This window comes from Podarcis filfolensis (genome assembly GCF_964270895.1).
Source record: "Podarcis filfolensis genome assembly, chromosome: 5".
Taxonomy (NCBI): domain Eukaryota; kingdom Metazoa; phylum Chordata; class Lepidosauria; order Squamata; family Lacertidae; genus Podarcis; species Podarcis filfolensis.
In genome coordinates this window covers 5,795,333-5,821,742 of record NC_139608.1, presented here as the reverse complement: position 1 = coordinate 5,821,742, position 26,410 = coordinate 5,795,333, and the positions used below count along the sequence as shown (strand labels likewise).

The 26,410-nt window shown below is 46.1% G+C and overlaps 2 protein-coding genes and 1 long non-coding RNA gene across 5 annotated transcripts in view; 1 reads left to right on the top strand and 2 right to left on the bottom strand.

Annotated features, from left to right (window-relative positions):
• The window catches only part of LOC310762276, a 466,366-nt gene extending 465,944 nt beyond the window's left edge, over positions 1–422 (top strand). The window contains exon 3 of the long non-coding RNA XR_014547911.1: positions 52–422. This is a non-coding gene — a long non-coding RNA (uncharacterized lncRNA). The remainder of the gene's footprint in view (positions 1–51) is intronic.
• Positions 1–9,686, bottom strand: part of DVL3 (dishevelled segment polarity protein 3) — a 59,268-nt gene extending 49,582 nt beyond the window's left edge. For 2 of the 3 annotated variants that reach the window (XM_083612804.1, XM_083612803.1), the window contains exon 1: positions 9,289–9,677. In XM_083612804.1, the coding sequence (XP_083468930.1) occupies positions 9,289–9,455 (167 nt within the window). In that variant the 5' untranslated portion in view covers positions 9,456–9,677. Of the gene's footprint in view, positions 1–9,288 lie in introns of all 3 variants that reach the window. The other variant, XM_083612802.1, reaches the window with a different exon arrangement.
• A 4,287-nt stretch (positions 9,687–13,973) lies between these two features.
• Positions 13,974–26,410, bottom strand: part of EIF2B5 (eukaryotic translation initiation factor 2B subunit epsilon) — a 28,935-nt gene continuing 16,498 nt past the window's right edge. The window contains exons 11-16 of the mRNA XM_083612819.1: positions 26,242–26,349; positions 25,930–26,020; positions 23,737–23,860; positions 18,940–19,065; positions 17,679–17,789; positions 13,974–17,195 (exon numbers count right to left, since the gene is read on the bottom strand). Coding sequence (XP_083468945.1) covers positions 17,130–17,195; positions 17,679–17,789; positions 18,940–19,065; positions 23,737–23,860; positions 25,930–26,020; positions 26,242–26,349 — 626 coding nt within the window. The 3' untranslated portion in view covers positions 13,974–17,129. The remainder of the gene's footprint in view (positions 17,196–17,678; positions 17,790–18,939; positions 19,066–23,736; positions 23,861–25,929; positions 26,021–26,241; positions 26,350–26,410) is intronic.

Sequence of the window (26,410 nt, the reverse complement as noted above, 5' to 3'; positions counted from 1 at the left end):
TGAAGTGGCATACATTGGAGTGGTAAAATTCTAACTTCTAACTATGTAAAGGTAAAGGTAAAGGTACCCCTGCCCGTACGGGCCAGTCTTGACAGACTCTAGGGTTGTGCGCTCATCTCACTCTAGAGGCCGGGAGCCAGCGCTGTCCGAAGACACTTCCGGGTCACGTGGCCAGTGTGACGAAGCTGCTCTGGCGAACCGGCACCAGAGCAGCACACGGAAACGCCGTTTACCTTCCCGCTATAAAGCGGTACCTATTTATCTACTTGCACTTAGGGGTGCTTTCGAACTGCTAGGTGGGCAGGAGCTGGGACCGAACGACGGGAGCTCACCCCGCCGCGGGGATTCGAACCGCCGACCTTACGATCAGCAAGTCCTAGGCACTGAGGTTTTACCCACAGTGCCACCCGCGTCCCTTCTAACTATGTACTTCCCATCAAAAAAATTTCCAGCAACGAGTCAGGCTGCCATAGCTAGAAGGCAGGATAAGCAAGGAATCCAAATCTGCCTGTGAGTTGACCTACCCAAGATGATATCTGAATTATCTTTATTATCCTGATAGGTATCTCTCACATTCGTAGTCTCCTCACCACTGCACACAAAAGTATCTGTCCACTCTCCACCCATCACTTGCCACAGACTCCAAAATTTATCCAGAAAAATGGCCAAAAGCAATCAAACTTCATAATTCTGGTGTGGGTGTGAAGTGTCTAACTGTAGATGCAACCAATTGTCAGCAGAGCAAGATATTGCAAGCTTGGTATTCAGGAATCTGATGGCTTGGGGGAAGCAGTCCAACACCTAGGAAGAAAAAACCCTTTTGCTTTCACAGGATAGGGCAATGCCAAAACCCCTGCTTAGCAGCAGCTGAGTACAGGCCTACAGCTGTCCCGACCTTGCACCGCCTGCCAGCTGTCAGGATAATGAACACGTTCCCCTGCCTGGAGACCTTCAACAGCTTAAGGGAGTGTCACTATCTCTCTATTAACACATACCTTCTGCCCCAATCGCCAAATTGATAGGTTTTGAGCAGGTCTTCACACCCTTGTGATGCAAAATTATATATTTTAACCCTACAGGACCTCAACATACCTTCCAATTGACACCGCGCACGGCCATCTCTCAAGGGCAAGTTAAGCTCAACCCTGCACTAACTGAAATTGTAAAGCCTCTCTCACACCTAGAGGAAAAGCTTTCGGAGAAATTGGAGGAACCGTTTTGGCACAGCACTACTACTAACCTACTGCTGAACTTCAGGCACAACCTTGTCACCACTAGCCAATCACCCTAGAGCTGTGATACGTTAACATGCTTCTTGAACTTCTATATAGGGGATGCTCAGTCGGTAGAGCATGAGACTCTTAATCTCATGGCTGTGGGTTCGAGCCCCATGTTGGGCAAGAGATTCCTGCACTGCAGGGGGTTGGACCAGATGACCCTCGTGGTCCCTTCCAACTCTACAGTTCTATGATTCTATGAAAACTGCCACAATTTCCTAGTAATGAAGAGGGGATGTCATACTAGCCCCAAAAGTCTGTGGTAAAGCACTGTATGCTTGGCACAGGCAACCAGAGTGCCAAACGCAGAAATGTTATGTAGGAAAGACCAGAAGGATCAGCTTCTGTTGGTAATCATGCTCTTCATCAATGGCCACAATAGAAACATCTGTTTGATGGAAAGAGTGAGAATGCAAACTTGACCAAAGAGATTGAGATCAAATCAGCAACACACTGGGAGACTGTCACAGTATGAATCCGCAGACTGGTAAAATATGTATTGGAGTATATTATTTCTGGAGGCTTGCCTAGTACTGTTGTATTTTCTGCACCAGGGGAAGGCTCACTGCCCAGGCGTTTAGTATGTTTTACCTTTACTGATAGTTTTATCTGGCTTTTATGAGAAGTGTCAGGGTGCCCATCCCCAACAGTGCGACAGAGGCTGTTATGTGCAGTTAGGAAGAAAGCAGTTAGGAAGACACCTGCTGGACTTCTGACTCCTAGCAACAGTGCTGTGCAAAACAGGGCAGAACCACAAGAACAAGCAAGGTTAACAACTGTGCAAAGCACTAATCAGCATTAATAATAATAATAATAATAATAATAATAATAATAATAAACTGGAGAAGCCAGTCATCATAGCAAGATAACAAGATGCCAACATGCCATTCATGTCCCTGTGTGAGTGAGTGAGGAATGTAGTGGGAAGGGCTTTAAAAAAACCATTAAAAAGGTGACTGCCATTCACTTTAACCCAAGCACACAGCAGTTACAAGACACCGCACAACCTGTAGCAAAAGGCAAATTGTCTGGAACAGTGAGAAGGCAGTTAAACACAGTACTTCAGCTCACAACGAAATGCATGTAGCTGAACAAACAGGACCTTAGAACAAACAGGAGGTGGAAAACTCTTAACAGAAGATCGGCAGCCGATCCATCACTCAGGGATCCAATACAAAATGGTTCACTCTTGCCCACAGTCTGGCATGCATGCTTCCAACTGTGGGTGTTCTTTGGGGTCAGTAGTTTGTTTTTTATTCTCTCCATCAAGGGGGCTTCCTTGCCATCTCTGCACTCATCCATCACATCAGTGTCACACCCTTCCCTCATGGAACTCAGGATTCTATATGTTAGAGGTGGCTGACCTGTGGCCCTCCAGATGTTGTTGGACTACAATTCCCATCTTCCCTGACTGCCGGCCATGCTGTCTGGGGCAGATGGGAGTTTGAGTCCAACAACACCCGGAGCACCACAGGCAAACCACCCCTGCTCTAGCCTCTCCCCACCATCACATTCCACTTCTTGTGACAGGAGCAAATAATACTTGCAAAGACTAGGAATCTTCATTTGTAAAACAGGAATATTGTTGACTCGCAGGATTAATGCAACTATAAAAGAGGGAAGGAAAAACAGCTGCCCACCCCTGAGCCTTTGGAGAAATTCAATGCATTTACAGAGTTGCAGCTTCCCCCCTCCCAAACTGCCCGCTGTCTTTATGCTAATCTCAAGTAGACACATCAGTAAGCTCTTCTCCAAATTAGCAGTTCTTCATTCCTCTTGTTTGAGAAGCCCAGGGCTGAGCACAACAACATTCCAGGCCTGGTGTTCCTGTTGTCTTGCAGAGAAAGAGATTTTCTTCTGAATAGAAGTGGGGCCCAGGCCCAGGCAGACTGGGCCACATTACATAACTGCCCATTATTACACACACAGTGGCTTTTATTAAGTTGACATCTTGTAAAATTTGCATTGCTTTGCAAGCAACCCAGTTCTCAAGAGGATGAGAGTGTAGGATGAATTTCCTCCACAGCTGTTTTAGCTGCTTTGGGGCCCAAGTGAGTCAAGGTTTACTGCCCATTCCTGAGCATTCCGCATTTGTTCTTTCAGCCCTTGCTGGGATCTAAAAGACATCCCATTTGTGACCTGCGAGATTAAACCCTGCCCTTCTCTCTCTGTGGAACCATTTATGAAACCAAGGCAACTGCTCCTAACACAAACCACTCTCCAAAATTCACTACTGTCTGCCATTTATATAGGACCTTTTCCATTCGAACCTTAGAACCTTTGCTTAAATAACATTAGTGATACCTGAACAGCAAAACATATGGAAATTCGCAAAAAAAACCCTTGATTTGCTTACTGATGTAACTCAATATTCCCACCGTTAAAAGAAAAACATCTGTAGCAAGAACAGCAAAGAGTCTTGTGGCACCTTAAAGGCTAACAAATGTATTACAGCATGAGCTTTCGTGGACCCAAGCCCACTTTGTTAGGTGTAACAAGAACTTGTGAAAGAGAGTTGGCCTTGGAACTGGGGGAGCTGGGCTCCAAAGACAGATCTGTCACAGATTCCTGGCAAGGCCTTGAGCAAGTCATCTCCTCTCCACTTCAGCTCCTCAGTCTGCAAATCTGGGAATAATACAGGCTCACAGCAGTTTTCAAAAGTAAAAGGTAAAAAAGGCATGAAGTACTTCACAAATTACAGTACACATTTTTAATGAAGCTATTCAGATGTTGGCTCTGTTCCCACATGCTGACTAACTATGTCTACTAAGTTAACCCCACTGTTTTCTAGAGCTTTCACAGTTTAGAGACACAATTCTTTGTCATGCCTATTCCAGCAGTTGTTGATACAATGATAATGGTTTCTATAATGGTTTCCTATGGAAGTCTTTCAAGTAAAGTAACAAAATTAATGGAAATGATATCCAACATTCAACTGTTTTATTTATTAAATGATATATTTGTTATATTTCTCCAGTACTGTTTAAATTTTAGAACATGCTCACGCGAAGTGGAAATCTTCATTATGTAAAAATGTACACTGGCAAAGGATTTGGGAGCTGTGTAATCCACTTTCGGCTGCAATCCTAGGCCATTTAACTAGGAAGCCCCACTGAACTCAACAGGACTTAATTCCAAGTACGCTTATATAGGAATGCACTTCTAAAGTTATTTTGAGGAATCTTTTGTTCCATTACTATATATTCACAGGGCCCTTAAATGCAAAATGTATGATGATCTCCGCCAACAGTTTCTAGACCATCTATGTATTCCAACATGGAAACCAGAGTCTGAGGTCATGCACTTCTTATTACAAGGGAGAGACCAGGAGCTCACCAAGACAGTAGCTAAGTTCCTCTATCTGATTTTTTGTCGCCGAAGTATGCTACAGGATCCTGCCCTTGCTGGAAACCCAGAGATGAGGTAGATTGCTCGCCTCTTCTGCCCTTTGGTGGGTGACTGTGCCGTTGGAGTGGCAACGAGATCGCACTGGCCTATCTATTCTGAATGTATTCTGAATGTTCTTATGTGATGCCAATAAAGGTTACTTGACTTGGCTATATAGATATAAATGTCCTTATTTATCTCCTAGTTCTGTTTTCGTTTACTCTTAAACATCCTATCTCCTTTTTGCATATTAAAGAAAACTGGCCCTGTCCACATATCCTGTTAGCCAAGGGTAGAAACTTGTAGCCTGCCAGGTGTTGTTGAACTTCAACTCCCATCAGTCCCAGCCAGTATGACCTATGGTCAGGGATGATGGGAGCCGTAATCCAATAATCTCTGGAGGTCTAGAGGTGTCCCACGCCTGCATTAACCCATAGCTTAAAGCAAGCTATGAATTAATGTGATTGAGCAGTGTGTCCATGAACACTGCTCAAGATTTTCCCACAAAGCACTTCCCCAACTCCCGCTTTTGCCGTGCTGCAGATGACAAAAGCCAGAGTCTCCGCTGTGTTTTGTCCAACTCAGGCCCATGGTTGGCTTCTCTAGCACTAAGCCAAGAGTAAACCCTGGTTCCTGATTGCGGTTTGTTTTGAGGAGCCCAGGTTCAGATAACGTGACAAGCCAGAGTCCAGCTTTCTTGTCTCTGGCATGGCAACAGCAGGAACAGGAAAGGAGCACCCTAGGAACTTTTGAGCAGCATGGACGCATTTAACCATAGTATGTTTAAACTTTAGTGTAACATGCAAACCAGGCCACTGAGTAATATTTTGCTAGAAGCCCTTTTTTCCTCTTTTACTCACAATGTATCCTTGCAAAGGTAGTACTTAAATGCAGATCTAAGGCCTGGCTTAACATGCTATCCACACTGTTTCTCTTTAAAAAAAAAAGCAGACGTTTTGCAAACGTGCAATACACAAACTGAGCTGATGTACACCTTTACATACTCTTGCCGAAAACCAGTGTTCTTAACTCCCATTATTCTAGGTGCATTTTGCGACAGGAATTTTCATTAATGCGAGCAGTTCCTGAGCTCTGGGTACAGTACGGCGCCTAAGATTTCAGATAAATACTGCCACTGCTGGAAAGAAATAAAGACCTTTTTCTGCATCCCCAGTTCCAGCCACTCTTAAGACTGGAGAAGGAGCCCTCATAAGAATATTAGGGAGGGAAGGCAGGGGAAGTATGGGTTGTTGTTTTTCAGTCTTCAGAGGAAAACTAGATTGAGGTAGGTAGCCGTGTTGGTCTGACGCAGTAGAAATATATAAAAATAAATTAATAAATAGTCCAGTAGCACCTTAGAGACCAACTAAGTTTGTTCTTGGTATGAGCTTTCGTGTGCATGCACACTTCTTCAGATACCTTATCTGAAGATGTGTGCATGGACACAAAAGCTCATACCAAGATGAAAACTAGACCATGTGAAAAATGAGCATAAGATTGTAGCTGCAGTTCATTCATTTGCAGCTTTGCATTCTTGTTATAAAAACCGCCTAGACACTCTGTTGTGGCACCCATAACCTAGGTTTAATGCTCCATTTAGTTCCTAGCTTCCACATCTTAGTTTCTAACATTGCCCAACCATTGCTTGTGAGAGATGACCTTCCCATCCAATGTCTCCTCCCTAAAACCTTCAACCCCCTGGGGGAAAAATCAAGTGGGGTTGCAGGCAGAATCTATTTTGCCAGTGATGTCCATGTGACTGGTGGACAGGCACTGTGGAGTTCACCCTATTTATTTAAAGAGTTTCTTCTGCATAAATAATTTGAATCTTTGTCACCAAATAAAGTATTTTATCATTGTGTCACATTTTTTATCCCACCAATCCTGAGAACTTAGAGGGGGGTGCGGGGTATTCTTGTTTTATCCTCACAAAAACCCTATAAAGCAGCTTAAACTGAGATATTGATAGTGGCCAAGCAAAGCTTCATACGCAAGTCTCCATGGTCACGTTCTGATCCACTAGTCACTATCCTACCATAGTGCTGGATATGAATAGCCTGACTTTTCCCATATGTTTCATTTACCACTATACAATTTCAGCCCATATGGCAAGATTGCAACAGACCTGCACCAATTATTTTCCAGTGTAAGATTTCAAAGATCCTAATGTGCTGGTTTATAAACATTATATCCACAGCATTTCCTCCACCAAGGAAAGGGCAGGCCCTCTCTGCCTGGGAGGCAACAGCTGTTTAGCAACACACAGCAGACTCAGCTAAAATATTAGGGCTTAGGGACCAAGATACAATATACTGAAATCAAGAATGACAAACACAGAGCCAGCAAATACGTGAGCCAAAAAAACTCAACATCCCTGGAACTTTTCATATGCCAGGAAAACCAGCAAATCATGGCCTGTGCTTTATATGGGGGGGAAATGCCTCCTATTGATTTACTCCCTACATTTTCCACAAGCTTTGTGCAGGCTTCTGAGCCAAACATGCATTGTTAGGTCAAAACCAGCCTTTGCAGTCATCTGCAAATTCAGGAGGACGGGGGTGGGGAGAGCTATGGGACTGTACTATATCAGAATGCAGTTGGGGAAAGTCAAAGAATCAAATGTGCCACACATTAAATGCTTACTACCCATGGAAAGAGATTCTACCTTAGCTTTCTTGCTGAAATGTTTTGTGTATGGGGGAGCATGCACACAAATACCAATTTCTACTGTGAATTGCTACAGTACCACAAAAGCTGGTCCATGTACTTGTGATGCACTTGTAGATCAGCTTTTATAACAAGAGCTCTGAGCAGGATACAACCCCAGGGTAGGTGGCTACAAGCAGAATGTCTTTGTAGGACTACAAAGCTCTAACAAAACTTGCTGTCCAGTTCTCACAAGCAAACACCAAAGGAACACTTCAATATTGTGAATGCTACAGGAGCCCTAGGAGCAGCAGGAAACCAGGAAAGATTCACAGAGATAGGATGTTAAAGACAGCAAGGTGTGAAAAGTGTGTGCATGTATTTGCAAGAGACAGAAAGATCCTAGGAAGAAGGAAAGAGAGTGTCACAGAAATATAAGGAGGAGGAAAGGAGCAGCCGCCGTACATAGCCAATTCCTTAAAGAGGAATTTCTTTGTGTCTTAGGACATACAACCAGAGTCTGGAAAATTACACGGCCTTCAGAGGATTGTGGGAGAGGCTCACAAACCAGAGCAGAACACAATCAGAGCAGAGGGCAGGGTTTTACAAGGAATAGGTTTTGGGAAGCTAAACCAGCCCAAAAGAAAACAACCTCTCCTGCATTTTACTCAAGAAACACCACCTTGTCCTGCAAAAGGAAGCATCAAAACAGGGAAGGGGGAGCACAGTGACAGGAGAGAGACCATGGTTAATTTCCCTTGGGATGTCAGTGTCCCCAACACACCAAAGATTTGGATGTTGGGGATTGCTGCAGGGTGAAAAAGCAGGACTCTACAGTAGCTGCTTCTTCTGGACAGTTTTAGATAGTAACTGTATACAAAAGGCCTTTCAGGGGTCTGCACTGCACAAGCTAAGAAGTGCACTGCAGAGGATGCTGGGGAAAGAAAGGGCAACTATTGAACCCATCCTCCTCCGTTCCCACAAACAACAGATCTCCTTCCTCAAGGAAGAATGACATTTATCAGGAGTGGGAACTTATGAAGTGCCTTGCTCTAATGCATTCGAGGGAAGAGAGCCTATAAGGGAGGTCTGGGGAATCAGGCAATGCTGGAACCCAGCTCCCAGCCTCCCTGGCTATGTTAGCTGGGTGTGATGGGGGGTTTCCAACAACATCTGGAGGGCCACAAGTCCTCCATCCCCAATGCAAAGAACCCCCAACATGAGAATTGTGTGTGAGAGGCAGCCAGAAAGAGACACAGACCTCGATTGTGTTTCCTGCTTGGCAGGGGGTTGGACTCGATGGCCCTTGTGGTCTCTTCCAACTCTATGATTCTATGATTCTATTCTATGATTCTGGCACTGGTTGGCCATTGGAAGATCTTCCTAGCAGAGAAGAGCATTTAAGGTTCACTCCACATTTAACCTCTTTGGGGTGAACGGGGCTTTGCTCAGGTGGGTTTATGTCTCCCCAAGCCCCTTCTTTCCCCTTCCCTCGGCTCTTCTGCAAAGGCTTGAGAATCTATCAGCTTGAGAAGGAAATGGGACAACCTCGGGAGGTGGTGGGCTCCCCCTTCTTTGGAGGTTTTTAAGCAAAACACGGGTGGCCATCTGCCATGGATGCTTGTGTTGAGATCCCTGCACTGCGGGGGGGGGGGTTGGAGTACCTGACCCTGGGGGGATGGGGTCCCCTCCTATGAAAGGAGAAGCTCTTGCCTGCCTGTTGGGGGTCCCACTGGAGATGAGCCAGGGCAGGGGGCTGTGCTCGCCCCGCACTACTCGCGAGGAGCAGAGGGAGAGGAGGTCGGCAACACAGGACGGGCCAAGGGGACCATTCACTGCGGCAGAATCCCGAGGGCTTCGGCCGCCGCTGCTGCAGACGTGTCCGTGGCGAGGCGTTGATTTTGAAAGGGGGGGGGAAGAAGATAAAGGAAGGAGGGAGGGAGGGAGGGAGAGGAGGAGAGCGGGGCCTCCGTCTCACCCGAAATCATCGTCCATAGACTTGAAGTAGAACTTGTAGTTGGGCCGGTTGAGCAGCGCCTTGAAGTCGCCCAGCGTCACCCGCTCGGCCGGGATGGGCAGCTTCACCAGGTACGGCGTCTCCTGGTCGTCCAGGTGGTAGATGATCTTGGTCTCCGCCGCCGCCATGGCCGCCGCCGCTCCTCCTCGCCGGGACCTCTAGAGCAAAGCCAGGCGCGGCCTAGCAGTAGCCCAAGCCCAGCGTCCCGCCGGCCGCGGCGGCCTCTCCAGAAGCCGGAGGGGGGCGGCTTGGGCGGGCCACGCAGGCCTCGCGCTCTCCGGGCCGGGTCCCCTCGGCCGCCGCCTCACCGCGCAAACTCCCGCCTCCGCCTCCGCGCCTCCTGTGGCGGCGGCGGCTCCTCCCCTCCGCGGCCGCCGGGCCTCGCCAGCGCCGCCTCGCCAGCCCCGCCTCACGCGGACGCCGGCCTCGTCCTCGGGGCTGCCCTTCAGGGAATATCAGCAGAATGGAGCCTCCATGGCCAGGGGCAGCCGCGCCTCAGGGAGAAGCTTCTTCGCAGGGGGAGGGTCGCCAAGGGGAAGGCCGGGTATTGGTGGGGGGGGGGGGTTTCTTCATTTATTTATTTTGCCCCGAGGGAGGTGGTACCCAGACCGCTTTAAGGACTCCTAAGCGCGCCACATAGAAGTAGAAAACAGGTACTAAAATATTGCCATGATAGAAATTCATGACATCATGGGGGGGGGGGGCAGCCAAAGATGTTGAGCCTTTTTGGGGAAATCATGGGTGTATATATGTGTATGTACACACACACCACCAAAAAACAGGTCATTTTGGGGGGCGGGGAACAGAACCTCAGATGAGTACTTCCAATGCTTTTTAGTATTTTTTTATGCGCGTGGCATTATGCACAGCTTGCGGAGAAGTTGAAAGACAGAAGCTTCTCTTCCATAAAACTGGAAGTCATGGACATCCAGCGAGGCTGAATATTGGAAGATTCAGGACAGATAAGCAGAGTTAAACTATGGAACTCCCTCCCACAGGAGACAGGGACGGCCACCAGCTTGGGTGGCTTTAAGAGAGCAGCTGTTCCTCTTTATTGAATTTCTGCCCCACCTTTCATCCGAAGATCACGGGGCAGTTTGGAATACAAAAATACATGCCATAATAACAAATGGAAACAAGTCCGCCCCGCACAGTATTCTTTTGATCTCCTAGCAGGAAAAGGGAAGATATAAATTCAGTTTATTACTATCTCTCTTTGGCTCAGAAGCAAAAATGTTCACTTAGGCTTGTTTTGTTGTTTTCAAAGACAGGTGCTCAGTATGCATTGTTGGGACTAGCCAGCAGGCCCTGCTTCCTTGGAGCTAGTGGTTTCCCATCTCTCTTGCAGGTACCATATGCACATGAGTGGAGGCAGAGCGTCTGTTGACTTTAAAATAAATTGTGGTTGCTCAAGTCGCTACAGACAATAAAGCTGCTGCTACTTTAAGTAAGCATTAGATCACTGATAAGCTTTAAATTAACTGGTGATGCAGTGAATGAAGGGCGCTTAATGTTTTTCTGTTATAGCCATGTTGGTTCTGGAGCTTAAATACAGTCTGAGAACTGATAAAAAGGCAGTTTTAAAGCAACCACATTCCAATCGTTATTCTGCTGCAGCAGAAGCTACAAGGAATCCTAAGGCACCTTAGAAACTAGCGCATTTATTTTGGAGATAGCTCTTGTGGGGGGCAGAGCATGACGTCAAGCTGCTGGGTCGGAATTTATATGGAGTCGGTCCTATTGGAGTTGGGCTGAATAGAGACTGGGAGTAGCTAGTTCTGAATGAACACCAGTGGTCCCTTCTCTCTTAGGTGTCCATGCACACTGTTGAGTCTTTGCCACTTCTTTTCCAGATGGTAGATTGCAACTATCCTGATTTGATTTTTTTCACCCTGACCTTGTTTATATTTACGCAATAACGGCAGAACAGGGCCAGCCCAAAACATTTTGGCACCTGAAGCAAACTGCAAAATGGTGCCTCCCACACCAGAGAAGAAGGGGTGAGTGAAAATCTACATCAAGAACAAGGAAGATCAGTATCTGCTGCCCCTGTGGATCCTGCCGCCTGAAGCAATCCCCTCACTTTGCCTTATGGGTGGGCCGGCCCTGTAGCAGATGCTACTTCCTAATAACATTTCCCCTCCTTTTGTGAGTTGGGAAGCTAAATCTTATGTCAGCTATTAGGTAGGTGATTATTCTGAAGTAGGTAGCACAATGTTCAATAAGATATACTCTAGTGCTTGTACATGGTTGCCGCCTTAATCTTTCAAGTGGCAAAGGCCTCTTACCTAGGTGCCCCTCTGGAATGCCTGAGACCAATTCTCTCAAATGAAGACTTGTCAGACTGCTTCTGCTTCTCCTTTCGTTTGCAGAAGGGCTTACTCTTGTACCTGATCCTGCCAACAGCTAGGGGCTTGCTGATTGCCTAGTGATCGGATCTTAATGTGAACTGATTTCTATCTATACAGGAACTCCAAAATCCATTGTTGAGCAACCAAAATATGCAAATGCTTGAGCCACCCAGAACACTTAATCGGGAAAGATGTTACGCAAATAAGGCTGGTTTTTAGACTTCATTCCAAGGTGGAAGTTGCAGACAGAATAAGTTTGTGCTAGGTGTTACACATATGAGGTTACAAAGCAAGGATAAAGAAGCAATAGCTGCACCCTCTTTTTGAAAATGGGGCAATCTAAATGCTGACTGTTTGGCTACAACAAACAGTTTTGCACTTCCTTCCAGTTTCTACCTTTTAGAACCTCTTACCTGATGAATTCTGGATAACTTGAAAGCTTGCAATAGTTTGTGACATTTTGGTTGGTCCCAGTAAGAGGTATCATCTAACTACGGATTTTGGAATTTTATTTTAATGGATCAAATTGCCACCTTCACTTTTTAATATATTTATTTTATTGGATCAAATTGCCACCAGGCAGTTTAAACAGATCACCTGGCAAAACAGATGCAGTGTACAACACTATGTACTGCTTGGTTTATCATGGAAAAGCAGCATACAAAAAACCCCAAATGTTTTATTTTTATTTTTATTGTTGATTTCCCCTTCTCAAGTGATGTGTGTTAAAGACATTTCTTTTTTCTAAGCTGTCTTGCATTTATTAATACAGAATTTATAGAGATTTAAAATAAAAAAAACACACAAAATAAATTAAAATGATGCAGCAAGAAAAGGCAAGTTCTGGAGCCTTTTTTAATTATGCAAATTAGGTACAGTTGCATAATTTCTTCTGAATTATTCATTCTGCTTCTATTAGTCATGGAAAGGGCCAAAAAGATATGCAAGTCTTAAGCCCCACCTCTTCCTTGAACAAATCTTACTTAGCAATCCCTGTGGCTAAGGTTTCTTCAGCCTTTGCATGAGCTTTCAAGCATATCTTCACACCCATGAAGGCTAAACATTATTTTAAAGCAAAGATTTTCAGGAATGCAGAATTCAGTGCCCAATGCCACTCTCACAATTCCTTCTCCGAACTTGTGTGGAATTGCAGTTTGCACATAGCCTCAAGCACAGGGGTGGTTGTGTTTTGCACTGTGATTTGTTATTCCCATTGCTGCACTCAGGCTAGTTTCCCACCCTCTCAAGTGGAACCTTGCTAATCCAAACAGGCAGGATTCTACCCCCTAGTCCAAATTCCATTGTTGACCAAAGAGATTTATCAGCAACTAGCCCAACACTGTCTTTCTGTTTGTACCTTGGCAACTGCATGAGCAGCATCAGAGAAGCAGGCACATCCTCTCCATTTCATATAAAGGGTTATGCTGATGCACATTTAAAGATTGTGATATATTCTACAGATTCGCATCCAACATTATTCATTTTTATACCAGCAAAATGCTTGATAGGCCCCAGCACATAATTATTTCAGGGAATCGTGTAACTGCTGAACACAAACCACATGCATATAGGCCAGGCCCAGGTTGGGGGAAGCTGTTTCTTTTCCACTTATCAAGTAGGAATATATAAAGGGTTGTTCAGCTACAATTGAGAGTCTACCTTGAAATTAGGTTTTCAGGCTTGGCTACTCTTCAAAAGAAAGGTTCTTAAAAGTAACATCACTGGACATCGTCCAGAACACAGGTTTCCCAAACTTTGGGTCTCCAGCTGTTTTTGGACTACAGTTCCCATCATCCCTGACCACTGGTCCTGCTAGCTAGGGATGATGGGAGTTATAGTCGAAAAACACCTGGAGACCCAAGTTTGGGAAACCTTGGTCTGGACGGTGCAAATGTTTTTCAGATGGTTGCTTCTGATACATCATTTGTAACAGCTTCATTTTCATACTCTCAAGCCTGCTGCCTAAAACACACTTTGGGAGTAAATCCTAGTGAGCCTAGTAGGAATTCCCCCCCTCCAAACAGACATGCATAGGATGGCACTGCTGGATTATTTTGTTCAACAAATCTAGAGAATGCTCCAATTCCAGTATGACTGAATGTTAGCAATCAATGCACACAATAAAAATTGGTACTTTCAGAGCACAGGATTTGAGCAGAACATAGATTTGTTACGTGGCACAAAGTATTCTCTGCCTCTAGTAAAAAAAAAAACCCCATCAGATATGGAATTACAAGGTAAACCCATTTTAAAGCCACCTTTGAACTGTTAAAAGAGAAAACCTCAGGCATCCAGTGAGATTTTAAAATGTCTGCATTTTATACAGCTTGTAAACACTTGGAGAGCTCACAGTAGGCTAGAGCTTGTGGAGTGTTATATCTGCATCCATAAACGGTTATAGTGTGCAGGGGGGGGGAGTTAAGAAAGGCTTCATAAACAGAATTTATCGCTGCAGGAGGGGCAAAATTTTTACAAAGACTCAAATAGGAACTCTTTTCAATTTAATGCTCCATAAAACCAGACACATTTCCAAGAGCCAAGAGAGAAGATTAAAAAACAACAACAAATTCTTCCCTGACTTCAAAATTGCCAGACATTACCCTCCATTTCTCAAGGGACCAGGTTAATATTAAAAAGGAGAGGTAAATTTTACCCATAGCAAAAGTAAGTAAGATGTGTGCATCGCATGACACCAGGATTGAAAGAAACACGTTCTGCTACGATTTGCTATCTCAGGAAATAAGTAGTGAAATCACTGGATTACAGTTCATCAGGGAAGTGCAATCCTATCACTTGTGAACTGGGACAAAAGTGTTGTTTTTTAAATCACATGTGAATTGGATTACCAATGCTGGAGTGCCCATTTTCAACTGTGTGTGTGTGACTGGTTACCGTAAATACATTATCACCACCAACTTCCCAATCCTGCCAACCTTGCCGTGGTTCAGGTCAGAAGCTCACCCAAGAGTCGTTTTCCATTGCTGATTGCGTTATAGCCACCCCATCAGTCACGTTACCCAAAATAGGACAGCTACTAGTATTTCTCTCTCTGATTTCTCAGAATGGCATGTATCTCCTAATTGAAAAAGTTACCAGTCCCATTAATCCACTTAAAATCCCTACTAAGTCACTCACTGAAATCCAGTCACGACAAGGTTTTTGGAACTCCTTTTCAGCACACAAAACAAGGAAAGGACCTTAAGCTCCCCATTCGACATGCCTTTAATTGCTACATTTGCCACTACCTCTGTGGTTGTTCGTTCCCCTCCATGCAGGTATGGAGAGGCAGAACGGCTTCCGCTCACCTAGTCTGGCTTCCTAACACATTTGCAAACCATGCATTAGTGGCAGGCCTCCCATGGGTCCAGACATCATTTGTGCGGTTTGTAAACATAACAAGAAAGTGAACCACACGGGCAGAACTCATTCCAGGTACACATATTGCTGCAGGAGCTATGGCAACCACACCAATTGAGCAACATGTAAAGGGGATTTAAGAGACTCTTTGTATGTGGGGTAATCTGTGAGCCTTGGGCGAATGAGGCCTACCCAAGACTTTTGCTCAGATGCCGACATATTACAGAACAGAAAGCCCATTCTTTGCGGAAGGGATGTTTAATTACTCCCCAAATTAAATATTGGCAGACACAGAAAAAGCACATCGTCTTTCCCGACATTTACAAGAGGATGTGGCGACAAGAAGAGCCCAACACCACCACCAATGTTCAAGAGCTTCCATCCCAGCAGGCAATGCTCCCCCAGAGGCTTCTGGCAGTCCACATGTGCCGGCATGGCACAGCAGCACCAATGGTTACAGCCACCTCCAGACTGGCAAAGCTCGGGTTCCCTTCCTCTAGACAGACTGCAGCCCTTTCCCGGAAGGAACAAGATCAACAAGCCAGACTGACTGATAGACACAGGCAACTGCCTGCTGTGCCTCATGTTCCCTTTTAGCAGAAGGATGGATGCTGACCTGCAACTCAAGAGAAGGCGGCTGCTTGAGGAATCTGTGAATTATGAGAATGGTGCCAGGGCAGGGAGAACGTGCTACCACACACTCCTGTGCCAAACCCAGAACCACAGGCCTTCTGATGTCAGTATTTAAGAGGAAACGTAAGTGTATCTTATATAAAACAGGGCTAGCCAATGCAGTCCTCTCCAGATGCTGCTTTGACTACAACTCCCATCATCCTTGATCACTGGTCACGGTGGCTGGGGCTGATGGGAGTTCTAGTCCCACAACATCTAGAAGGAACCATCTTGGTTATGCCCTATATAAAGCATGGCTGGAAAATCTCTAGAATTATGTGGAGCATGTGTGATTGACCTAACTTGAATCTATGCCGTGTGAGTGTCCCCAGGGGCCAAAACAGAACTCCCAAAGGGTTCTGAAGCAACCTCTGTCAAATGCTGCAGAGGACAGACTCCAGCAGCATCTTGGTAAGATAAAAAGAACATCTGTTCTGCTGCAGCTGGGTGTGGATCTGCTGTTCCAGATCCAAAGGGTTAAGATTGGTCAGTAAGCAGGCTTGACGCAGACAAAAGGCTCCCACCATCAGGGGCGTAAGAACAACACTTGCTTGCTACAGATTTTTCATTTATGAATGAACTCCTGGTGAGGTAGGTGAACGTTTCCCCGTTTTGTATGAACAGAAGTAGAAACAGAAAAGGCTCTGTGATTCTGGCAAAGGCTGCATTGCCAAGTGGACTTCCAAGCTAAAACGGAAGCTAAGCCACCTCCCTTCTGAATCTCTCCGGATCCAGGAACAACTCCACCTCCATCTGCAGCAGAGGCTTTGGGTATCAGCCCTGACTTTGGGCTGCTGAACTCTCTTTCCTGCCTCATGTTGCTTTACCAGCTGTTCCCTTCAAGGAAAGTGGGGGGACACCCACTGCACGTGCAGCACTACAGGAAAGGCAGGGGCTCCTGGGGCATCTGGTTTTACGGGACTGTCTTCTACACAAATCTGAAGTGGCTCAAATCTCCCAAGGGTTAAGGCTGACATGGAAATCGGTCTGGATCTGCCTCTGTCACCACCTCCAGCAGCAGCAAAGCCCCCGTCCCAGTGGACAGCTTCCTTATACAGCACCATAGATGTTTGTGTGTATACACATACATGTTTGTGTGTTTGTATACACACATACATACACGCACCCTCACACATACACGTCTCAGAAAAATCTTTTAACATTACACATGTCTCTGGCTTTTCCTTCTGACTGCTCTCTCACTGTCCTGCGTGCGGTGCCTTTTCAGGGGAAGATGCTAAGTACATAAACAGCAATGGGATTGTCAGTCAGCTTTGATTTTCAGGTCCCCCACGTACACGCCATGCACCGGGTCTCGCTCTTGCTCGCTCCGCCGCTTCGCCAGGCAAGGTCTGGCACTGCGGCCCTCTCCCTCTTGGAAGCAGGGAGAGGGGGCATCTCTTTCTGAGAGAGGCTGCCAGGTCAGTTCTGCTCCCCTTCGGACGACTCCTCTTCGGCCTCCTCTAGCCACTGGATAAACTTCTGAAGCTGAGGAAGCAAAGAAGAAGCTGTAACAGGACGTGACGAAATCGCAAAGGCAACTCCCCAGTGGAACACCAACAGCTTCAGACATTTTTGCGACCAACAACTGAGCTCACTTGTATAGGCTGATCCACACGTACACAGAAGTTTGCTCGCTTCATCCTTGGTTTACCACACACTGCATGGGGCTTACAGGTACAGAATGAGGTGGCAGAATGGCCTGTACCATTTCAGGCTCCAGCAGGGGTGTGTTGGCACATTATTGAATGTTACCCCGCTTAAATAGGCTGGAGCTCAGCAGTAGAGCACCTCTAATGTACGTAGAAGGTCCTTGGTTCATTCCCCCATCCCCAGGTAGGGCTGGAAGTTCCCTCTGCCTGAAACCCTGGAGAGAGACTGCCAAAAGGTGCCATGTGTACACTTGCTGGTCTCAACAGAAAGCGTCAACACAACTGCCAATAAAGGCTTCCTCTCACCCTGGAGACTCACCCGCTGGTTTTTACGAAGCTGCCTGCCTTTATCCGATGTGTCCCGTTGAGAAAACCAGGAGAGAATCATCTCTTCTGCCAAGATTTCCAGCTGGTAGAAAGTCATCAACACCTGCAACAAGAGCCCTGGGCACTTAACATGAAGTGGGCAGCTTATTCTGGATCAGGTGCTTATTCGGGGGCCAGAAGGGCACAGCAAACCAATGTCAGAAGCTTGCTTGGTTGGTAGGAGAGGCCCTGGGATGCAAGAGGAGGAGGCTGAGGACAGGGAACTGTGCAGAGCAGGCAAGGCTCCCACAGCCCTCTTTCAGTTCCTGAGGCTTCATAGAAATGCCAGCACTTTTAAATAAAAACCTTCTCTTCCTGAGGCTTGCATGGAAAACAGCCGGTGACAAAAGTCAAACCTGTACAATGCAGCCCCACCACACTGCCAAACCCCAGTTATGTCTGCCTGGCACCTTCATTATATATCTTTAGGCACCAGGCAAAAATGTTCCTTCATCACAAGTTCTCAGGGTGGCTCACAGAATAAAATACAAGATAGTTAAAACAAAGACACCAAAACTATTAACACCCGCCTCCCACAAACACATTTAAAACGCTGTGGAATATTAATCAGCAGAAGGCCTGGTTGAAGAGGAACGTTTGGCAAAGTGGCACACACGCCCTCCAAGGTCCCTGGCAGTCTCAGCAGCGCAGGTGATGCAAGAGACTTGTATGTCTCCACCAGCTCAGGGGAGAAGAAAGACTTCTGCCGGAGCAGAATCTCAAAGGTCTCCATTTTCACTTAACACCCCTCCTTCAAACTCAACAATGCTACAGAGGAAAAGTCTGAAAATGTGGCATCTTTTGCCAAAAACAGAAGATTTTGTGTGGACCCCTGTGGTTTGAGTAGCTTAGGCTTCTGAGCCTTTGCAAAACTTGCTTTCTAAACTGGGATCTGATCTGAGGGTTAGCGTCTTCTTGCTACACAGCAGCCATTTGGTGTTTGTGCGTCTTGGACATTTGCCTTTAACAAGGGGCACACAGCAGTGTGTTCTGCGCCAACCGTGTTGGCTGCACAAACAAGTCCCTTTCAACGATCGGAAAGCAGCTTCTTAATCAACTCCTGCTGACAGGCACATGAACCCTTCCCTTCCTGATAAGGGACAACTCTGAGTGCTGGTGCAGAAAACAAGGCATAATTCAAGCAGACACGTTGGAAAGAACGAGCTCTTTCTCTCTCTCACACACACACCCTTCCCACTGGCATAAAAACTCACTTTGGCCATGGACATGCATAGGTTTTCGTGCTCCAGGAAGAACTCCTCGATGGCGTGCAAGGCATCCAAGTGATCTGACGCCCGCTTTATGTAGTTCTTGAAAACTGGAGCCCAGTTCTTCAGCAACTGTTAAGAGGGGTAAAGTGGGCAAAAGAGAGACAAAGAGGTGACCACTTAGAGGTATCATATACAGACGTGCCATTACATCAGTGTTTCCCAAATTTGGGTCTCCAGCTGATGTTGTTTTTTACTACAATTCCCATCATCCCTAGCTAGCAAGACCAGTAAGGGATGATGGGAATTGTAGTCCAAAAGCAGCTGGAGAGCGAAGTTTTGAGAAACATTGTGTTACGTTATACAAATATAGGGCCCTCTAGGGAGGGCCGTAACTCAGTGGCAGAGCACAGGCAGAGCATGCAGAAGGTCCTGGGGTCAATCTCAAGCATCTCCAGGTAGGTATGGGAAGGAGTTCAGCCAGAAACCCTGGACAGCCACTACCGGCCAATGCAGGCAGTACCGATCTGGATGGGCCAATGCCCTGATTCAGTAGAAGGCTTCCTTTGTTCATCATCTTATCACTAGAGAATTTGACCCTGACATGCTGACAGCAGTTCACAGCCCTGACATTGTCTAAATAAGCCTTTCTCAGCCTTGGGTCCCCTGTTGCTGCTGGACTGCAGCTCCCATCATTCCTCACTACCAGAACCAGTGGTCAGGGATGTTGGGAGTTGTAGTCCAATAAAAGCTGGGGGCCCGAAGTTTGAGAAAAGATGGCCTAAATTAATGGAAAACAATAAGGCAGCCTTTGACCACCTGGTACCCTCCAAGTTGATACTCCCCGGAGTTGGCAAAGTCTGCTTTAAGGCTAAATTACTTTGGCCATCAATCGCATTAAACACATTTAGAGCTAGCTCCTTTCTGGAATCATAGAATGATAGAATTGTAGAGCTGGAAGGGCCCCCAAGGGTCACTGAGTGCAACCCCCTTTCCTGATGTTTGAAAACAAGGCCTTAAGAGTTGGCAACAGAACGACAGGATGCTTTATTAGCACCTGTAGCAACATCTGATTATGATACTAATTAAAACTCGGGCAATTGGAGATGGTGCATTGCATGGAGGCGCAGGTTACAGCAACAGCCAAGGCGACATTTTTCCACCTTCGCCGCATCAAGCAGTTGGTCCCTTACCTTTCCCGCCCCGACCTGGCCACAGTGATCCATGCGACGGTCACCTCCAGGCTTGACTACTGTAATTCACTCTACGCGGGGCTGCCCTTGAAGCTGTCCCAGAAACTCCAGCGGGTGCAGAATGCTGCAGCGAGGCTCCTCACAGGGTCTCTGCCATGGGAGCATATTCACCCAGTGCTTTTCCAGCTGCACTGGCTCCCGGTGGAGTACAGGGTCAGATTTAAGGTGCTAGTTTTGACCTTTAAAGCCCTTCACGGCCTAGGACCCTCGTACCTACGGGACCGCCTCTCCCTGTATGCCCCACAGAGAGCCTCAAGGTCCATAAATAGCAACACCCTAGAGGTCCCGGGCCCTAAGGAAGTTAGATTGGCTTCAACCAGAGCCAGGGCCTTTTCAACTCTGGCTCCGGCCTGGTGGAACGCTCTGCCTCATGAGACCAGGGCCATGCAGGATCTGATTTCTTTCCGCAGGGCCTGTAAGACAGAGTTGTTCCACCTAGCCTTTGGCTTGGAGCCAATTTGATTCCCTCCCTCTCTTTCTTTTTTCTTTTCCTTCTCCTCCTGCGATGAGGCTACATTTTAATATTTTAATGTTTCAATATTTTAATGTTGCATTTAATTTTGTTTTTAAGTTGTAATCATTCAACTTGTTTTTATTATTGCTTGTAAGCCGCCCTGAGCCCAGCCTTGGCTGGAGAGGACGGGGTATAAATAATAATTATTATTATTGTTGTTGTTGTTGTTGTTGTTGTTGTTGTCCCTGCTTGGCAGTTCAGGATGGATGAGGGCCTTACAACGCAGCTCCATCACATACACTGCAGCATGGTGGGAATTTATTACAGCTTACAACTAAACAAGAATCGCTTGTACTTGAGGCTTAGCGCTTCTGTTGATTTTGCTCCACAGCAACCAGTTACAGGTTGCAGATTTGGGCGAAGCCGAAATAAATTAAACTCCTTTCACATTATCTATTACTGTATAACTATGTGCGTTATCTGTGCACCCTTCAAAGGCCACCCAGAAGTTCTTGGACTACAACTCCCATCAGCCCCAGCCAGAATGGCCAAAGGTCAGAGAATATGGGAGCTGGGGAGCCAAAAACTTGCTCTAAAGGCAGTCAACATTCCCACTAATAGCTCACATTCTCACAAGGACCAGAGTTGCTTGCTTATTAACAGAGAGCTTGTAAAAAAAAAAGTAATTTCCATTTGTTCTAGAAATTGGGTTGATTTTTTAAAAAGTATCTTGATCATGTAGCGGATTATTATTTATTCCGTAAATTAAAATAAAGATGCAAGGGGCGGGGACTGTATATACTCTGTGCTTGTGTGTGTGTGTGTGTGTGTGTGTGTGTGTGTGTGTGTGGAGTTAATTTTGGGGGCAGCTTGCATGACATGGAAACGCAGAATTAATTTGCTAGCTTTGTTTACACTCAAGAGGACATGAGTGACATCCTGGCAGAGCCCTCCGCATAACAGGAATGAACGGCAAGTTTTGCATGTGCCATGAAAAAGGCATTAAAAAAAAAAGAATTTATTTACTCATGTTTCACCTTTTGTAAGCACCCAAGGCAACACACAAGGAGTAAAACAAAACCAGTTAAATATGGAAAACATTTAGCCGAAAGAAAAAAAAAACCTGCAATATTCATTATGAAAAGCACTGGATAGGATCCAGCAGGGTCTGTCTGCTGACGGAAGGCTCTCTAATCCAGCAGAGGCTTCTGTCCGTGGGACTTGGAAGAAGGTAGTTTCTGCCCAGTTTCCCCTCCCTCTTGCAGCCACCCACACACCTTCCCCAGATTAGCTCCAGAGGACTGGAGAAAAGGGAGGGTGGTGCAGGAGGAGAGGAGAGCCTTCAGTGGAAGGGACAAGATTCCAACCCAAAGCAATGTATCAGCCTAGAACACTGGTCTTCACCTGGTGGGCTGCAGCCTGATCCAAGGTGAGTCTCAACAGGAGCACTGCCACCATGCAAACATATGGTGAAAGGTTAAGAAATGAGTCTCTGCTGCATTAAAAGTGGGTCCTGGGTCTGGAAAGTGTAGGGGTGCCTGGTTTAGAGATATCAACATGGGGTGGGGGAGAATGGAGAGGGGATTCCAATCAAAAGAACTCTTCCAGTTCTTTTGCCTGGCTGCTATATGCCCTTCAGCTGTGTTAATGCCTGGATGGAGAGAGATGCCTCTACAGAAAACACCAATTTTTGCATGGATGACCTATAGCCCCCTACACAAAGAACCATATCCATTGCCCTACCTGCAATGTGCAGGTGGCCCCAGGAAGGTTGACCATGAGCAAATACGGCCCTCACGATAAGAAACAAACAAACAAGCCCACTAAGAACATGGAATCATAGAATTGTAGAGTTGGAAGGGACCCTAGGGGTCCAACCCCCTGCAATGCAGGAATCTCAGCTAAAACTTCCATGACAGGTGGCCTTGGTGGATCAGGCCAATGGCCCATCTAGTCCAGCATCCTGTTCTCACACACAGGCCAACCAGATGTCTGTGGGAAACCCGCGAGCAGGATGCGAGCACAACAGCCCTCTCCCCTCCTGTGGTTTCCAGCAGCTGGTACTCAGCAGCATTGCTGCCTTCAAAAATGTGGAGGCAGAGCACAGCCATTATGGCTAGTAGCCACCGAAAGCCCCCTCCTCCATGAATTTGTCCAATCCTCTTCTTAAAAGGTTTCCCACTTCTGGTGTAGACAATTCTGAGCAAGAATGCACCAGGCAGGTTCCTCTGACACAACAGCAGGAGTGGAAGAAAGGAGCAATTAAGTTGGGCTCCAGTGGAGCCCCCCATGTATCCTCTGGGGGAGGCTAGTTGTCGAATGCACCCCTCGCTTAAGAAGCCTTCCTGAAGCTCCGTTTGCGCTCGCCCGAGACAAGTCAGGGCACTGCAAGGATTATCAGCACAGACTGCCAGGAACGGGAGAAAGGATGAAAGACAGGAAGCCCTTTGCATTCCTGGCCAATCCTCTCCTGCACCATTTAATTAGCACTCTGGAAGCAGCAAGACAGCCCCACTAAGTATAGCACTTCGGCCAGAGCCTGTTAACAGCTTCTTAATATTTTATACTTGCAGGTAAGAGGAGTTACGAAAGAAAACTATTAAAGCATTTAAGAGGCAGTGGCACCATGACAGAGGAAAGGGGAGGGGGAAGCAAGAACGAAAAGATGCAGCTACAATTTTGACTTGTTGGGTTTTCTTATGCTTGCTTTGTTGGCTTTTAATATATGCTGCGTGAATTGATCCTATTTACACTTTCGTATGCTGCCTTTTTGGTGAAGGGTGCATAAGAAGTATTTTTTTAAAAAGAAAAGAAAAGATAGATAGATAGATGATAGATAATAAGCTTTCCAGACCACAGATGAGCAGGAAATTGAAAAGACAGCGAACACTTTCTCTGCAGATAATGCTTTTACAGTTCACAAAATCCAACACAGGAAACAATTGCCCAGGGAGAATCTAGCAGTATCTCATCGGAGGCAGCTGGTTCAGACCTGTGTTTCTGGAACAGCAAATACTGCGCTTTCTCCCAACAGAGGGGAGTTGCTGAAGAACTAAGGACAGACACTGCATCCAGCGAGAGAGCAGGGAAACTCACAGGGACTACCAGCATGCAGTAATGTTGAGGGTCCTTTTCCGCGTTTAGCTGCTGCAGTGGGAACTCCAGAACCACTTTGCTGAGCACCTCCATCACCTCTTTCAGGCCAATATTATAGGCATATCTGAATGGGGAAGAGAGAGATAGCAAGGCATTATGGGACATGGATGGGGAACTCATCAATCTCCCCTATCTGATCTGCTACCCACTATCAACATGCACAGCTTAAAGAAAACGCACAGTGCTTTCAACAACACTCTGTAACTGCTAGTGTAGAATTGCACGGTGGGTTGGCTCAAATGAGTAAGGAAGAATATCCAAAATAAATTAAGTAATTTGAAAGAGTTTCCTGCTGTGATCCTTTGTCTGACATTTTTAAAACAATGGCGGAAGTCTGACCATGTGGTTTTCATTTACAACTAAGTAGGGTGGTTTTTTTGTTCTTTGTTTGTTTACACTTTTTCATTCCAACCAGACCTGGCACCTCTGCATATTTTACATGCTTCCTTTTTTTACTTACAAAGATAACATCTTTGAAATATTGCCATATAGGCTTTTTCTTACAGCCAGCACTCATGGTAGTTTTTGAAGTTAAAGCTGCACACTGGAAAAATTTGTATTTTCTTCTCCTCCCCTCTTCTCAGGGCTGCTTCTTTCTGCCTCTGCCTATCCCTGCCTTCCCCTCACAAAAACAAATTAGCAGACAAAAATGAAATTCCCATGACTGGAGGGTGGAAGCAAGGTCAGAGAGCTACTGGAGAGACTTGAACAACTTACTTTCATCAGCAGAAAATGAAATGCCTCGTGTTTGGTGGGCAGACTATCAGCACTTCTCCCATAACTCACTTATCTTTGGTAGAGGCACTTATCTAGTTTAGAGATTCACTTTACGGCTATCATGCTTATATTAAGATTCTGTGTTAACATAGCTGTCATTTGAAAAAAACATTCTATTCACTGCTTTGTTTTTAACAATCTTGATCTGCTCTGTACTACTGCATGCTCAGCCACAGTCCCCAGTGTCCAGACTCAGCCCTAAAAATTTAAGAGTGCCAGCAAAGCCTACGACCAGAACTTTACTGCCACAAAAAAATCTTATATAAATAGCATGCTGAGAAAAGTAACATGCCAATTTGACAAGAAGTTTACAGATTATGTTCTCAGTTGATTTATTACTACTACTACGCCTACTATTAGCAGTAAAGAAACTCATAATGTAACTCACACTACAAGTGTTAATAATCATAGAATCCAGTCCAACCCCTGCAATGAAATAATCTTTCACCCACTGTGGGGCTTGAACCCACGGCCCTAAGATTAAAAGTCTCTTGCTCTACCCACTGAGCTATTGCAGAGGCATCTGGGAGTTGGGCCCTGCAGCTCAGAAGTAGAGCCCATGCGCTTGTTCACAGAAGACCCCAGAGGAGAACGTGAAGATATGTCAGATTCTTTGCTTCAGTGGTTCTCAAACAGCGGCAGCTCTTGAACATCGATGTTAGAGGAGCCTGGACCAGGTCAATGATCCACCTGCTCCAGCATCCATCTCTGCATCCTTCCTGCAGTTCCCAGCAGTTGGTGCTCAAAGGCATCCTGCCTCTGACCATGGAGGCAGAGCATAGCCTTGTTCTCCGTGGGCGTAAGGTTACAGAGTGGGGAAGGATCCTGTAGCAGACAGACCTAGAGCAGGGGTGGATGTTGTTGGACTCCAAGCCCCACTAGCCCCAGGCAGCATGGTCAATGGTCAGGGATGACCGGAAAGAGAGTCCAACAACATATGGAGCACCAAAACCAGGCCTAGAGAAGTTTCCTAACTTAGAGGTTTAGCACTGCGACCACTCAAAATGTCTCCGCTATCGTGGAAGAGGTGGAGAGACAGGGAACATACAGACACGCCTGGTCAGAGCATCCTCTTCCTTCTCCTGCTCACTTCCGTGACTGGCTCTAGAAATAAGCCTGAGATGCAAGAGGAACAGAACAGGGAATTGACCTGAATTCTGCTTTATCTCCTGCTGTTCAAAAATCAAATTGACACAAAATAGAGCTTTGTACATGTAACTGTGGGCCTCACACGTGCAATTGTGGCTCTGCATAATTGTCTTGTCTCTGAACTGAGGGACTGAGAAGACCACCCTCAAACAACAACCTCCTGCAAGTTCAAAACGTATTTTTTTTGGTTGGGGGACATTGTCATACTTGAGAGAGTTGATCTCCAGAACCAGGTTGTCACAGGATATGTTTTCCTCTTCGCCCCTCTGCAGGGTACCCAGCACCTCATTCTGGAAAACTGTAGCCAAGGAAACAGCAGATTGTTAGATCAGAAGCAACAAACACCAGCACTCTCTGCGAAAGAGCCAATAGCAGGAGGCATCAGTTCCCAAATCTGCAAAGTCCAGTGGCCAAGCTTGGATTCTCTTTATTGCACAAGTGGTTTTCTACACAGTACACAACAGGGAAGAGGATGCACACAGAGCTAACTCCTTACCTTGAAAGCCAAATGGCTCTTACCTTTGATATCATCCAACAGAGGAGAAGCTGTCCGGCTGTCTGCTCCTTCAGACCCCAGACTCATATCACTTTCTGACTCGCTTTCTTCTTCTGCATTTAAAATGGGACCTATTGAAGATGGAAAGAGAGTGTGACCGGCTGCGGAAGTTACCCCCAAAATCAATTTGGC